The sequence below is a fragment of the Pongo abelii genome, chromosome 18 (genome assembly GCF_028885655.2).
Source record: "Pongo abelii isolate AG06213 chromosome 18, NHGRI_mPonAbe1-v2.0_pri, whole genome shotgun sequence".
NCBI classification, from domain to species: Eukaryota; Metazoa; Chordata; class Mammalia; order Primates; family Hominidae; genus Pongo; species Pongo abelii.
In genome coordinates this window covers 46,824,223-46,841,598 of record NC_072003.2, presented here as the reverse complement: position 1 = coordinate 46,841,598, position 17,376 = coordinate 46,824,223, and the positions used below count along the sequence as shown (strand labels likewise).

The 17,376-nt window shown below is 38.9% G+C and overlaps 1 protein-coding gene across 11 annotated transcripts in view; it reads right to left on the bottom strand.

Moving 5' to 3' along the window:
• The window catches only part of PHKB (phosphorylase kinase regulatory subunit beta), a 238,738-nt gene that overhangs the window by 49,855 nt on the left and 171,507 nt on the right, over nucleotides 1-17,376 (bottom strand). For all 11 annotated transcript variants that reach the window (XM_054533204.2, XM_054533198.2, XM_024233087.3 and 8 more), the window contains 5 exon segments: nucleotides 8,049-8,104; nucleotides 7,449-7,542; nucleotides 2,069-2,152; nucleotides 1,481-1,585; nucleotides 60-142 (listed from right to left, as the gene is read on the bottom strand). In XM_054533204.2, coding sequence (XP_054389179.1) covers nucleotides 60-142; nucleotides 1,481-1,585; nucleotides 2,069-2,152; nucleotides 7,449-7,542; nucleotides 8,049-8,104 — 422 coding nt within the window.

Sequence of the window (17,376 nt, the reverse complement as noted above, 5' to 3'; positions counted from 1 at the left end):
GGGCTCACTGCGTTCATGGCAGTGAAGACACACGCACCTTACTTCTTTTATCAACCTACCTTATATTGTCTTCCCGGATGAGAACAAGGAAAAGTGGACGTCCATGCATTTTCCAATATTGTTTAATGAATTGCAGTGCATTCTGTCAAACAGAATGAGGTAGGATGTAATGGCACAGTATCCAAGATGAACATGATGCTCAACCATGAGTGCCAAAGAGCCAACGAAATTCTTATGTAGCAAGACAGTTCACAATCCAACCCTGAATAACTTAGACTACTTAGGGGTAGAAGTACTCTAGCAGGTTCTCTGGGTACACGCAAGTTATGCTGAACACCACTTTGAGTTCAATGATTTCAAACTTTATTCTTAAAAGTAATCACATTACATTTGTTTTAATGTTTTTCCCCCTCTTTTTTTAAATTTTAATCTATTTATTTGTTTATTTATTTAGAGACTGCCAAGACTGGTCTAGAACTCCTGGGCTCAAGTGATCCACCTGCCTCAGCCTCCCAAAGTGCTGGGATTACAGGTATGAGCCAATGCGCTTGGCCTCCTTTTTTAAAAAAGCCTACAAAATACAGTTCAAGAATGGCCTCAGGGGGAACAATCATGCCAGCCGTCCAGAAGATTAACTCACTTCATATTACTAGGGATTTATATTACAGCAGGTAGAGGAGACTGGACTGAATTTATACAGACCATTAGCAATGTAGAGGGAGTTCTTTATTTGACTAAATATCTATTTATCTATCTGTCAATCAATCAGTCATCTCAAAGACTTACATATAATTATCATCATCACATCAAAAACTTACATAATACTTCACCATATGCCAGGCACTATTCTTAGTACTTTACATATATTAATTCTTTTAATCTTCAGAACACCCTTTAACTATTATTCAGTTTTACAGATGGGAAAACAAGGCACAGAGGAGTTAAGTAACTTGCCCAAAAACACACAGCTGGCAAGTGGCAGAGCCAAAATTTTAACGAATGCAGTCTGGCTCCAGATTTCACGCTCTAAATCATGATTCTAACCTTCTCTGCTCTGTCAGTAGAAAAGGGAGTGAAGATTTTAACTCATGGAGTTATGAGTTAGTTGAGTTTTTACTGGATATTTTTCATAAATAAAATTATTTTGCTAATTTACCTTTTGTTCAAAAAGACATAAACTGTCATATGAACATATTTTTCAAAATAGGTCCCCCTGTTTTTCTGAATTGTATCTTTTCATTTCATTTGTATAAAGGCACAAGGAGCAGTCATACAACTGTATATAAGACAGAGGTCATCTATTATGCCATTGCTGCAAGCAATTTACACTCTCCAAAGCTATGCAGGTGGTTTTACTGTCATGCTTTACACTGTGTTAACCCAATGTCACAGATACCTGGGAGTACTCAATATAGTAACATATGATAAAATCAGTGGAAACAAAGTCATTCCATTTTTAAGAAAGGTGTTCTGAAGCTACCTTTATGTCATCTATCAGCAGAAAAACATCCTGAGACATGTAGAAATCACTTAGGTCGAAAATAATCGGGTAACAAACCACGGTCTTTCCTAGAATGCGATAAATCTGTAAGGGAAAAAGTTTTAAAACAAATAACTAAAGAACATACCAAAGGCAAAGATGCAGTGCTGTAAGTCTCAATAAAAATAAAAACTGATGTCTAATTCTGAATAAGCACATAAATTAATAGCTTGTGACATCCACATAATATTTAAAAATTTTAAAGTTTCTTGATTGAATCAGTATACTAATAAACTTAAAGCGGTCTACCTCTAATATGATGGAAAAGTCTGTGAGTAAATATTGTTATAATTAGATATTTTACAAAGCTTAGAAATAATATATTTAGCAGTGAGGTGCTCCTTCATATTTATAAGACTTCCATGATATGATGCAAAATAAGTAATGTTCACTAGCAGAAAATAATACTTCAGATAAGTAGTCTGAGTACATAATGAAAATGAAAAAGGATGCATAGCAGGTCAAACACCATTTCAGTATGTGGTATTAGAATCCAAAAACTACTTTTTGAGGACATTTCATGAGTACCTTTGATGTACCGAGGCAGCCAATGGGCCTATCTGGCCTTCCAGAAAGTCCTAACTTTTCATTGATACCCAGCTGGAAATAAGCCTGTAAGACACAAGTTTGTAAATTAGAGTCAGGTAAGAATCCATGTCACTTTCTCACCCCTGAGTATTGCCCTGTTAGTTTTTTATCTTTCCAGAGAGAAAGAAGCTAGGGAACCCTAATCCAAAAACTTGTAGGAAGACAAGCTAGCCAAAGATGTCAACTTAGATTTTGGATTACTGAGAGATTTGAGAGCAAAACTTTTGCAGATCTATTAGCAACATTCTTAAATTTGATATTGTTCCTACACTGCTATAAATGAACAACTTGCATGGTTCTGATTCGTAAAAGAACACAAAGAGGCTAATGCTTCCTGTATCATTAAAAAAATCTAGTTGTTTAACATTTTAAAAACTAGGGCCATAATCTCCTACTAAATTTCCACCTTCAACTATTTCCCACCAAAATGAAAATGGCTTCATTGATTTTTTCTGATTATATACATTTTATGAAATATTCAAACCATGTACTCAAAGTGAATGTTCCTGTTTATTTTCACAATCCCTTTTGCAACAACTATTTCTCTGGTATACGCTAAAAGGGGTATAGTTCATTGTATGATCCCTAAGGGGCACCAAGATAGGGTTAAAGACTCTTAAAAGTACATCAATAAATATATACTCATACACAGGTCAATATGTGTGTATATTTACATAAATGGGTTCATATAACACATATTCCGTGTCCCATTTTTTAAACTTAATATTGTAGTATTCCAGTTTCAAGATGTTAAAATGGGCTGGGCGTGGTGGCTCACGCCTGTAATCCCAGCACTTTGGGAGGCCGAGGCGGGCAGATCAGGAGGTCAGGAGATCGAGACCACCCTGACTAACACGGTGAAACCCCGTCTCTACTAAAAATACAAAAAGTTAGCCAGGCGTGGTGGCGGGTGCCTGTAGTCCCAGCTACTAGGGAGGCTGAGAAAGGAAAATGGCATGAACCCAGGAGGCGGAGCTTGCAGTGAGCCATGATCGTGCCACTGCACTCCAGCCTGGGCGACAGAGCGAGACTCCGGTCTCAAAAAAAAAAAAAAAAGATGTTAAAATGAGTCTATGCATTTTCTGTACATTTCAATGTTGAAATGATTGAAGAAATATTAAAACTGAAGGGGAAAGCTGGGCGCAGTGGCTCATGCCTGTAATCCCAGCACTTTGGGAGGCTGAGGCAGGTGGATCACCTGAGGTCAGGAGTTCAAGACCAGCCTGGCCGACATGGTGAAACCCTGTCTCTATTAATAATACAAAAATTAGCCAGGTGTGGTGACACATGCCTGTAATCCTAGCTACTCGGGAGGCTGAGGCAGGAGAATTGCTTGAACCCAGGAGGCAGAGGTTGCAGTGAACCAAGATGGCGCCATTGCACTCCAGTCTGGGCAACAACAGAGAAACTACATTTCAAAAATAAATAAATAAATAAATACAAACTGAGGGGGAAAGTCTGCAGAAGTATTACAAAATAGGGAAGGGTGCCACAGTGGAGCAGAAACTTCTAGAATGTCTATAAGGTTAAAAACAGTCTTGGAATGAATTAGGAGTTAATCAATGTCAGAGCTGAGCACTTAATCTAATCAAGAAGCCCCTTTACCTTTTTAAACTCCTATCTCCTGATAAAGATAGCTCCCAATTTTTTGTTATTTTAAAAATAATTCAATAAACATCTTTGGACAGTGTGTTATTATATCTGCAGGATAATTTCCTAGACTTGCTGGATCAAACAGAATACATTCTCTTTGAAATATAATGTGAGGTTAGTCACCCTCTAGAAATAATGTACCAATTTACATTGGTATTAACTGTGTACAGGCCTTGCCACTTTCTTGGGTCAAAATAATATTTCATTTTACTTTTAAACTACTATATTAAAATATTTTGTGGTTCAGCATTTTCTAATATATTTAATGACTCTTTGTATGTTCTGTAACTTTTTTCATTTGTTCCCTTTTCTATGGGGAATTTGGCATTCTTTTTTATTTCAAGAAATCTTGGTATATTAAGAGTATTGCCCCTTAAATCAAATACTTTGCCCAGTTTTCTCCTTTTCAGTGTTGTTATGAAATGTGAGAATGACTGCACAGTAGATGGAATCTCATTTCAACATGTGGTATTTCAATATAAACATTTTTCTACTAGGAAATTTCACAAGCACCTTTGATATGCCAGGCTGTTTGCTATATTTAGTTATACCGTATTTGTCAATCATTTCCTCAATGGCTTTTTGGCACTGGTATCATTCTAAAAATGGACTTCCTTTCCCAACAGCTAAAACATATTCTCTTATTTTTTTATTCTAGTGCTTTTATATTTAAATAATTTTAAAAGTTTTCAATTTTTGATCTGTCTGCAATTTATTTTTACATTTAATGACAGAAATACATATAACCTATATTTTCCTAAATGGAAAATCAAACCAACTATCTCTACACAATCTACTGATTGTGATTTGGACCGATTTCAAATAACAACTTCATTGTATACAAAATTAATGGTGTTGCCAGAGCTCTCTGTTCACTGACATAGTGCACACATCTATGTGAGAGTTGGGTTTGTATCTCTTTCTCCTTTCGAATTGTACATTCCTGTAGAACAGCAGCCCAAGTTGGCACTGTGCCTAGTATGTAGCTGGTGCTCAGGAAATACTTGATAGATGAATGAGGGAGCAACTGAATGTTCTCCTGAGCCACACCTGCTGTGAATATTGATTCTGGAATAGCAGTGGTTTTAGACAAAGTCAACTGGCCAGAAACAGTGCTTTATAAGCATTATTTTGCATAGCTGCACTGAAACCATAGCACATAACACTAGATGCAGCCCCCTTTCCCTCATATATTAATAGTTTCAAATTTTCAGAAATAAATGTATGGTAAAATGTGTTGATCTAGGTGGGTTTCCTTTAAATACTACTCTTTATTACAGTAAAAGGATTCTCCTTAACTTTCTGAACCATGGTATGGCAGGTCTGTGACAATTTATTTAGTGTTCCCCACATTCCAGGGTGCATATAACACTGCCCCCATGTTGTACACGTTCATACCATTTAGTGCACCGAAAGACACAGTAGTGACCAAACTACCTGGAAATACAGAAGTACTTCATACTAGGTCTGTACCATAGAGCAGAACTCTGTATTCAGATCCCCATGAAGCAAATCACACTACAGTCATCACATCATGAATATTAACCACATGCTGTGTAAAAGCCCTGCTCTCAGCTGTCTGCCCTCACATCCTCTTCAGTGGGCTGAGGGAGGGAGTGGCTTCTCAGAAGAAAGGGAGCAACCGCTCGCATAAGAACATGTGCATCAGCTAAGATTTGAGGGAACACCTTTACTTTTAAAAGGCAGACTTATAAGGAGCAGAATACTAGGCAATATATCTTAGTATATATCCAAAGAGTAGCTACTTAGGAACACAGAGGCTACAGCTACAACCAAAAAACAATCTTCCATCTCAACACATGCACAGGAAGGTTGGCTTTTGCTCACAAGTCTGTCTTTTCAGCCACACTACAACAAAATTGCAAGTCATTTGTTAACACCATTTTTAAAACAAGATATAAAATAAGCCAGGAACTGCTGTAAGTCTTTACTTGCTCTGTAACAGAATGCCTTCTACTGCCTCTGATTCACAAGCACTTTGTATGAACATCTATTGTAACAGTTATCAAAGTGAACTGTAATTCACTGTTTTTTCCTGTCAAACCAGTAAACTCAGAGGTCATTGAGAACAGGGACAAAGTCATTTCATATGAGTGTCCTACACAGTGCTCTGCATATAGCATGTGTTTATTGCTGAATGAATGAATACCACATTCAAGTCATTTGCTCACCATGTTAGCCTTTTAAATCTTGACTGCATGTTGTCTGGTAGGATATAAACTCACCTACTATTAAAATAAGTTGCTAACATTAATTAGACTAGAAAAAACAGATTTGGGTTAATTTGTTTTAAGACTATGTTTATCAAAGAATAAGCTTTGTTGGCGTTCTCTAGAGCTTTCAGGAGAGCATAAAAGTGTATTAGCAGCCGACAGCCTGCAGCTGAATACTAAGAGCACAGCGTGAGAGCCTTAGATTTTGGCATCCTTCTCTCTCCCTCCACGTTGCCTCCGAACCTTGCCTCGTACCATTATGTACATCTGGGCGTGAGTTTAAATTGTTACCTACTCTAGGGATCCTTGTATTTTCAGCTTTATCTCTTGGCAGGGTGGTGGTGGTTAAATTTATTGGAGAAGGTGTTAGCTGGTGCTCTTGGTGACCTGACACCCAGGTTCTGGCTTGTGTTGCCTAATGTCAAGATCCAGCCCTGATACTGGAGTCCTGCATTTTCCCATGTAACATGTACCTCTCTTCTCTAAGCCTTCATTTTTCTGTTATAGCAACAAGACTTTGACTACAACCATTTATATTTAACCTAATAAACTTAATCATGTCCATTTGAGATACACTGTTATAAAGACTTCTACTAAACACTGAGCAGTTTGTTCTTATGTTGTCTTTAACAATTACTAAATAAAAATGGCAGTTTATAAATAAGTAGTGGGTAGGAGTCAACAATGTCCTGTCTCTAACAAGCAAGAATATTCACAAGCACAGGCAATAATGGATCCATCTGCAGAGCACTGCGTGCAAAAGGCCTCAAATGTCACCTTTTAATTCCATCCCAAATAGGCATGGAACTACATCAATGATAAATACAGATGTTACTTTTACTTTATAATTGCTTTGAGACCCAGCAAACCAAAGGGGTTGAAATTACTTCAGACACCAAACAGTAAGGCAAGAGAAAAAAAGGAAAGTAGTGAATATCAAAAATATTTAGGTATGAGTAGGTTTTTTTTTAAACAAACCTTCTCACATCTAAGTATTTTTTGATAATCAAAGACGAAAAAATCAAAGATAAAAAGATGAAAAAACCAAATAAAAATGTAAGAATACATTTTGATAAAGGAGGAAAAAAATCAAATCAAAATACAAGAATAATTTTATTCCTATTAAAATTAAGACTAACTTGTTATTTAACTGCTCAGCCTAGGTTAGTAATAGAGTTTAGAAAGAAGTAGGAATCAACAAGACCTATAAACATAATGTACACACACATGCACACACACACATATACAGTGCAAAGTTTTTTTTAGTAACAATGTCCATTGAAGTGGACTTCTCAGTTTAATTAGAAGCTTTTGGATTACTGGTCCTATATCAGAATCAGATTTTAACTGTGTGACTTGTCTGTAAACTAAGTCCAACCATCAAGCTCTAGTACCTCTACAAAGTAAGGAAAGTAAAAGGCAGAATCACTTACTTTCACAAGCTCCTGCTGAGGCCATATCTGAATGGGTTCTACTTGTTGAGGAGTTTGAGTTTGAATACCATATGTGTTCAGAAAAACTTGAAGTCTAAAGAGCATAGGGATAAAAAGAGACATTTTTAGACAATGCATTTACAGTTTAGGAAGCAGTGAAGGAGGAGGATAAAAGGGAACATGTTAACTTGGAGGGCATTATTAATTTGTTAGTATTAGCAATTGGCCATCTGCACTAGACTTCAGAGGCCCTTATGGATCCTCCATGAAGCATCAGATGGAAACATTAGGGGCTGACAGGGAGGGTAAGCACTGATTTTTGGTAATCCCCATGTGTTTGCATGAATTTCTCAAAACTACAACCCAGGCAACACTGGCACTGGTCACAGTCTTTAATATTCACCTCAACTAAAACAAAATTATTTTTAAACACGAAAAGAATATGCTGGCCATTTAAAGTGACATTAATGATATCCTTGAAAGCCTTTAAAGGAGTTTCTGAAGTTATTCTCTTCTACCATAATCAATATTGTAAACATAAAGCAATCATTTCCCCTCCCCTCCCCACAAAAAAACACACCACCCACTTGGATTTCATACCTTTGGCTTTCTGCTATAAGTGCCACATGAACTACCAAGTCATTTTCCAGTGGGCCCTGTAATGCAGAATAAGGGAGGGGGAAAACATTTTAAAAGATCTGGTCATCATCAGCTACAATGAGAATCAAGGACAATATTAACCATCTCTAAGCAGTTCATTAAAATGATGGACACCAGCTGGTTCTCAGCGGCCACCTTTCTTTCCTTGCTCGCCACTGTCTACTAATCAATTTGATGGTATAGACAGAGTAATGGAACACAAAGGAATGGAAAGCCATAAACCTCATCACTACCACAGGGGCTAGCCTCTCAGGGCTATTTTGAATGATGCATAAGAGCAGTTTGGGGACCGAGAGTCATTTTCCATCATTTAACTCTAAAGGGAAGAGGAGGAACTAAAAATAAAAACCCAATTTATGTGTTCTCTGTAAAAAAAATGATAGTTAAAATTGTTCATTTGACATCTTAAACCACATAGAAGGTTATTCCCTTTCTTGTTAGCCAGTTTTCCTTTGGCACCTTATACATCAAAATAACTTTATTCTAATATATAATTCTTATAACAGAGCATGAACTACCCAGTTGACTATGTAATTAACATTATGTTCATTAAATGCAAGCTGTTGGACTTAATAGTTCTAATCAAAGACAGTGTTGGATATTTGCTACTCATTTTTTGTGTGATAAAGATTCACTATAACATGTATTATACATTGTTAAATTGAACCCATTTGAAACCTGTATATAATTAACAGAGAACATTAAGAAGCACCAATAAATTACAGTATTAGGGAGCTCTGAAAATACTGATCAAACATAACTCTTTTATAGTAATTGATCCAACAGTCCCAATAATATGCTGTAAAATATTTGATTTATCATCAATCAGTTCCCCTCTATGGTATTCAATATGCCACTGAAACACCAGCATACATATATCAGCAGTAAATACCATACAATCAAAGGGATGGTTCCCAGAATCATCACACTTTCATGTGATTTAAATGAATGTGTAAGAGAAAATGTGATTTAACAATCCAATAAAAACAAATACCCATTTAAAATGTTATAAATTCTGTTTTTACTTGATAAAGACCTCACAATTAAATGTTTCTCAAAAGGGTGAGAAAAAACTTGTTTTCAAATCCTCATCAAGATTTCTAACAACAAATGAAAAAATTAAGCCCTATTTCTCTTGGATGAGATCTAGTATTTATTGCTTTAAAAGGACGAGTAACCTTAGAACAGGCCATTATGTACAATCTTCAGGACAGTTGTGGGATTCTTAAACAAAAAGCAAATGAAAATATACAGAATACAGATGATATTTCAATAACAATAAATAAGGCAGCTTATAGATTGTAATTGGCAAACTGGAATCTTCTTTTTCAATCATAGGCCTGTTTAGGATATTGTTTCCACTTGTATGACAGAGTACTCAGATCTAAAATGGCCTCTATACATGTTGAATCATACTGAGCACCTAGTTAGGGGACTATTAGATGGCTGAAGAGCTCTTTTGTCATAAAAACTAAGCATTTCAGATAGTCTGGTTCACAAACCATCTACCACAACGAGCTTGGACTTACAACTCCAGCCCAAGTGGGACCTTTTGCCCCATTCACCATTGAGAGAAAGAATTCAGCACGGGCAGCCCCACTCCTAAAACTCTCTTCCTTTCACTGCCAAAGTTGAAACCATCTGTTCTCTTTTTACCATTTTCTTCAAACCACCACCACTGATTTGTTTGTTTGTTTATTTCAGACAGGTTTTCACCCTATTGCCCAGGCTGGAGTGTAGTGGTGTGATCACGGCTCACTGCAGCCTAGACCTCCTGGGCTCAGGTGATCCTCCCACCTCAGCCTCCCAAGTAGCTGGGACTACAGGTGCACACCACCACACCTGGCTAATTTTTATATTTTTTTGTAAAGACAGGTTTCACCATGTTGCCAAGGCTGGTCTTGAACTCCTGGGCTCAAGCGATCTGCCCACACTGGCCTCCCAAAGTGTTGAGATTACAGGTGTGAGCCACTACATCCAGCAAACCACCACCATTGTTGTCCAAAACCCATTAAGTCTCTCTGTTAATTTCCTAATAGTAACTAATACCTTCTTTTCTGAATGGCATTTTTCCTAATAATATTGTAATAATTTCTGCTTACAGGTTACAGACAAACACACACACACACGTATATACACATACTCAAGCCCTGTGTGGTACTAGTAATCTCCATTTTACAGGCATTTGTTGACTCATTCATCTGATCAAGAGGACACTAATCCACAAGACTCCATGTTAGAATATGAATATGACCCAATGTCCCTCCTTGAGGAGTTCAGTCTACTAGGAGAGATGGATAACAGATAAGTTTTCACACGTGTGTTTCTTATCACGTAAAAGTATTTTACTGGTATCTTTCTTTGGCAGATCTACCTCATTAAAAAAAAGTGACTGAAGGACATGATATTCTGTGGATATACCATACTTTATTTTTAAAATGTTTATGTTGATGGATATTTAAGTGGTTTCCAATTTTTCATTTCTGCAGAGAATATAATAATTGTCCTTATCTCAGAGAACTACTGAAGATTTAGGGAGAGAACAAAGTGCTAAGCACAGTATTTCACATAAAAACACTCAATAAAGGACGTTAATTTTTGCTGCAGTTGCACATTTGCTAATTGTTATCTTCACACCTATCCTTGAACAGCTGCTCCCCTCTTCCTTGTCTAGATTTGCTATAATGCCTATGTTGCCCTAGATCCCATTGGCTTCCACCATTCTAAGACATTTGGATTATCTGTCATCCTATTTTTTTATATGGCTAGTTCTTCCCCAAATGATTCTGAACATCTTTTTAAAGACATCCTCAGGTGACTTAACAACTTCTTTAATGCTATGGTCTCAATGTGTATGTTCCTCCTGAAATTCAGGTTGAAATTTTAACCCCCAAGGTGATGGTACTGGCAGGGGATAAGGGGCTGGGGAATGGAGAGGGGTGCTTTGGGAGGTAATTAGGTTATGAGGGCGGAACCCTCATGAGCAGGATTGGTATCCCCATAAAAGAGGCCCTGCACCCTTTCCATCATGTGAGGATACAGGGAGAAGGCACCTTTTATGAACCAGAGAGAAGGCACACACCAGACATTCTACCAGCACCTTGGTCTTGGATCACCCAGCTTTTAGAACTGCGAGAAATAAATTTCTGATGTTGATATGCCACCCAGTTTATGGTATTATAGCAACCTGAACAAACTAAGACACTTAGCTACTACCCATTTTTTTCCTTTCATTTCTCAAATATAAGATTATAACTATGTCCTTACCTTTCTTGCCTCTGTACTTGTGCCCTCTACAATCTATCCTGCCCTGTCTTTGGAGATACATAATCCTAACACAAGTCTATGGTCACATATTCATTCTATTCATTCTCTCTTTCTCAAATCTCATCCACTCTAGTAGATTTAAGCTATTATCTCTAAGTGTCATGGGATCCTTGGGGTGTTGCTTTGCCAGCCAGAAACCTCTGTGGCCAGTGGAGCCTTTTACCTGAATATTGCCCACACCTACTGGGCTTGTTCCACCCACTTGGCCTGGTAGGCTGTGCTCAGCTTGCACTATCAGCCTGGATCCCACACTTGCCAAGGGTGAGCCAGGTGTTGGGTGGGGGGGGGGCGCATGTTTCAGCCTTGTTTGTGTTACAGCTCTTTCAGTCCTGCCATTTGGTGAGTCCCAAGTTCTTGTCCCATGTCCAGAAGAATGAGGTACACAGACAACTGGAGGGTGAGCAAGGCGGAGAGGAGCTTTATTGAGTAACATAATAGCTCTCAGGAGACCCAAAGTGGGTAGCTACTTTTTGCAGGCAGGTCATTCCGATGAGTGTCCAGCTCTCAGCTGAGAAGAGACCCGCAGTGGGAGCTCCTTTCTGCAGGCAGCTCATCCCAATGAGTCAAGGAGACCTGAAGACCTGAAGTGGGTAACTTTCCTGCAGCTGGTAGTCTCTACGTCTGTCCAAGTCTGGCTGAGTCCGGCGGTTTTTATGGGCTCAGAAGGGAGGAAACACATGCTGATTGGTCCATGGGTGGCCACGGGTGGGCCCAGAAAAAGCACAGGTTCTCACTCTGGGCTGCAGACTCCACCCAGGGGTGGCAGCCCGGCCCCCAGGCTTCAGGTCATCCCTAGTTTGAAGGTGGGGTTTCACCAGGGACCCGCCCAGGAGCCTGTTTTCCTCCTGCCATCATCAACGTGCTGTCCATGGTGCCCAGGCTGTTTGTGCCAAGGGATACCTGCAGGCCCACGACAAGCTGCCCTTAGCCCCACCGGCCTCCCTCCTGTGCTCATCGGCGCTCAAAGCCCAGAGGGGGCTGAGGAAGCAGGGGGACGGCATGTCAACACTGCCCTGAGCCTGCACACACCCAGCTGTGTTGCATCAGCACCCAGGCTCAGTCACAACTTTGTCCTGTACTGCTGCAGGTGCTGGGAGTGGGGAGAGGCCAGGGAATGGGAGCAGGCACTTCTGAACCTGTTGGGGCCAGGGGCTTCCCAGGCCCCCACGAGTGCAGTGATGCCTGGGTTTGGAGCTGCGGCTGGGCAGCTGCAGCTGCACCTGAGAGCATGGGGCTCCTGCCCCACCAACTCAGTAGGGAGTGGGGCTCCTGCCTCCTCCTGGCCCCCTCTGGCTCCATGGAGTGTGCAGCCCTGGCCACACTTCCCCTGCTGCAGCTGGTGTCCCCACAGTGGCTGCTCTAGACAGTTTGCCGCTGTTATTATAAGCAGATGCTTCCATGTTTATATTTCTAGTCTTGACCTTTCTCTTAAGTTCTAGTTCCCACATTTTAAACTGTTTTCTGGACATTTTCTCTTGGCTATTTCCAAAGTTAACAGATTTAAAACTCAACTCCTCATCATCAACCCCACCTCCATCCCAAACAGGTTCTTATTCTTTAATCCTCATTTAATGGGTCACTCTAGCTCAGAACCTCAGAATCATCTTTGATGCCTTTTACGTAACCTCCATATGCAATTAGTCACCAGAATCCTGTTAGTCCTTCCTTCACATAGTATCTTGAATGTTGTTTTCTTTGCATTTCTATAGCAATATTCAGGATTTAAAAGTAGCAACAACAGTGAACACTTTATATAACTATACTCCACATGCCAGGAACTGTGCTTTATCAAATTATTATCCCATTTTACAGGTTTAAAAATGAGGCACAGAGAGTTTAAGCAATTTATCCAAGGACACAGACCTAGTGGAGCTAGAATTCAGACCCAGGCAGTCTGGCTGCAGATTCTGTGCTCATAATCACTCACTTACCCTGCCTCTCAAAGAGAAGAAAGCAGGCAGACTTTAGATTGAAAGATCTACCTACAAGTCCTATCTTGTCACTTCCTCCAGCAATGATCCTGCTCATCTGATAGGTGCCTTAGATTACTGTGGACAAAACTGACCTGATCTCCATCCTTAAATCTACTGACTCTCAAAGCATTCCTTATCTCTGTAAGGCCCCATATTATGAGCTCATTTGCTCTGGCCAAAAAATGTGTAAGTCATCCTAAATTCCTTTTTCCTTCAAACCCCATAACCAATAACAGCTAAAAAACCAAAACAAAACAATGACAAAAACTGAGAACACTTATTGAGAATCAGGTGGCTATATTAAATTATATACTCTTAAACACCCCTATTAGGTAGGTTACTATAATTATTCTCATATACTGATGAGAAAACTGAGGCAAAGAGTGGTTAAAAAACTTATCCAACATCATACAGCTAATACATAAAGCTATTAAGTGGCAACATAGAGATTCAAACATGTGCAATCCAATCTACTTATCCATTATAGTATACGGTATGCCTCTGTGATGTGCTGCTAATTCACCAAGAAGTCGTATTGGCTCTACCTCCAAAATATGTCTCAAACACACCACTTCTCTCCTTCTCCACTGCTAATACTACTCTACTTAAAGTAACCATGATCTTTTACTTGGTTAAGTAACTGGTCTACCTACCTCAGTCTTAAACCCCATCCCACCCATTCACAGCAGTCCATCCTGAAAACAGTAATTAAAAAGCGTAAATCAGATCATCTCACTACTATTCCACCCCACCCACACATGCACATTCTTATGAACACCCTGCCTAAAACTCTCCAGTAACTTCCTGTAGAATGATAACAAAACTGCTTATCAGGCCCAAGAGGCCCTCCGTGATCTAGCTCTGGCATGCTTGCCTCTGCTTTCGTATTCTCCCTTCTCTTCTTCACCATGTTTTAGCCACCCTGGGTCCTCTCTGTCCCTTGAACATGCCAACTATATTCCCATCAAATGCACTGGTTACAGCTGTCTGGTGTGTTTTCTCCTCCAGGTTGCAGAATGAATGCTCTCTGGTCATGCAGGTCTCAACCATCATCCCTGCCACATAGGCCTCCTCTCTCCACCATGGCCAAAGTTGTTCTCCTCAGGCATCTCCAACCCCAGTCTACCACTTTACCTTATTTTGTCTGCTTCATAGTACCTGTCCGATAGAGAAATTATATCATTTATTGTTATTCATTCCCTTCAGAAAGTAACTCCCTGAGGGCAGGGAACTTGATCTAGCTGGTCTACTGCCACCTCCCCACACATAGAACATAGTAGGCATCCTTACTATTTGATGAATGACTGCCCAGGCAAGTTTCTCAATTCTTTGCTTATCTGTAAAATGGGAAAAATATTTACAGTGCCTACCACAAAAGGAGAGGATCAAACAAAAGAGGGCATGTAAAATATTTGCAAACTTTGATCTGTTACACAATGATATTTATACTATTATCTGCTGTGTGACTCACTATGTCACTTAACCTCAATAAGTTGCAGTTTCCTCATCTATAAATTGAGAATAATAAAAATATCTATTTCCTAGGGTTATGAGAATAATACATAATATATAAGCATTTAACACTGGCATATAGTAAGTGTCCAAAAAAAATTAGCCATCTATCAATGCCAGCAACACAACCACAACCCTGGGTCACTGCAATAGGCTTCCTCAGCTTTCTGCTCCACACCTGCCTTTGCCCATTGTCTGCGCTTTATGGTCAGGTTCATTTTCTTGTATCAATGATTTGCACAAAGGAGGTGGTCAAAAAATATTTCTTGAATGCATGAAAAAAGGAGACAGAAAAGAGTTAGTAAACAGATATAGTTATGCAATATTTAGGATATTACCTCTCTACCCCAAAACTAATGTTTCCCAAATAAAGCCCAAACTTCTCGAGGACTTTTACAGCTCAGGGACTACCTGCTGTTCCTTGTTGGTCTCCCATCTGTTTTAGAGTACTCCACTAAAAAACAGTTCACTTATGTCCATCTCATGTTTCTGTCCACTGTCCCTTTACTTTTGGACTGCTCTCTCCATTCCTTTATATATCCAGATCCTGACTCGCTCTTTTAACCTAGTCTCCTCCCAAACTACCCCAAACATCAGGGTATCCAAATATCTTTTGTCCCTACTAGGAACAGCTGGCACTGCCTGTATGAGACACTTGGCACGAGTCTTGGACCACCCATGCCATGCCTTTGGAAGGGTTATTTAGCTTTTAGAATGTGTATATGAGTGGTCTGTGAAACTACAGGGGCCCCTCATGCTTACTTTTCTCACTTAGGATGTAGGCAATACCTTGCACTAAAAGAAAAGCAATTGTTATTCATTTGATGGTCTGGAGGAGGAACTTTTTTTTTTTTTAGTATTGCTGGTTACATTTATTAGCAATACACAAATCTTCCCTTGAGCATACCCAACAAATATTTGCAAATATAAACAACGATATTTTTAACAAAAGAAAATAATCAGTAAAATGTACACATTTACATACACTATAAAAGAGTGTACATGTCAGAGTAACAATATGGTTTAGGACCAAAACCCTGTAGTTAGAAATATTCTCATTCAAAATTTTCATTTCTATAAAGTCAGACTGTATTTTTCTAACATTTTTTCATTGTAATAAAAACCCCAGATAACCCAAATTTAACATCTTAACCATTTTTAAGTGTACGGTGGAAGAGGAACTTTTATAGCATAACTTCCCTATAAGCTGGGCACTAACTATATTAATATTGCAACTAATCATGCTCAAAATTTAAAACTATGGTAATTAAGACACTGCATGTCTATATGTCTAGATTCTAGTTTTTAAATTACTCAAATCAGGTCAAAGTAGTAAAGCCAGGATATTTGCAGCTGGGGGCTATAAATAAAACAGTGTAATACAACTTTCAAAGGGCACACAGAGAAAACTTAATGTGAATATGCCCTAATAGTGTTTCTTTTCTTTGTTCTTTTTTTCTAATTTAATTTTTTCAATAGATAATTCATTCATAAGGTTCAAAAATTTAAAAATTATGAAAAAGTTTTTGGTGACATGTCATTCCCATTTGGGGCCTTCATCCCCACAGTTTCCCTCCATCTAACAACCAATCACTGCTATGATTATTTATGCCTTGCTCTAGCGTTTCCTCATGCCTACAACAGCAAATGCAAATATATATTCTTATTTTCTTACATTTCTACACAAAAGTTACTCTCAGCACCTTTTTCTAGTTCATAATTGTATATCATGGAACTCTTTTCATATATTAACACATAGAACACGTCCTCATTTTCACTCTACCTGCTTGGTATTCCGTTTTGTAGATGTACCATATGTATTAATGTCATCTTTACACCTTTTTAATCAATTAAGGCTAGTCAACCTTTTACACTGAAATCTCTGGAAATGGTTATGGTTACATAGTGGCACCATTAAACATCAGGTTTTAATTCTGCTTATAAAAGTAGAATAAGCACTCAAACTAAATCATTCAGAGTCATGGCTACCACTGGATTATGTGGGTAACTGGAGGACTATTATAAGAAAAGATCAGTAGGTTTGGGTTTGGGGAGGCGGTAGTGAGAAGTGTCTGAGTCTTTTCTAGGAGGGTGACACAGAAAGAAGCATAGATGTCCATTTACAACATGTGGAAATACATGACAGCTTGTTGATAAGAGTTATCTCATGGGATTGCTGGGTCAAATGGTGTTGCTGATTCTAGATCCTTGAGGAATCACCACACTGACTTCCTCTATGGTTGAACTAATTGTGGCACTGTTCACAATAGCAACCAACCCAAATGCCCATCAATGATGGACTGGATAAAGAAAATGTGGCACATATACACCATGGAATACTATACAGCCGCAAAAAAGGACGAGTTCATGTCCCTTGCAGGGACATGGATAAAGCTGGAAACCATCATTCTCAGCAAACTAACAGAAGAACAGAAAACCAAACACTGCATGTTTTC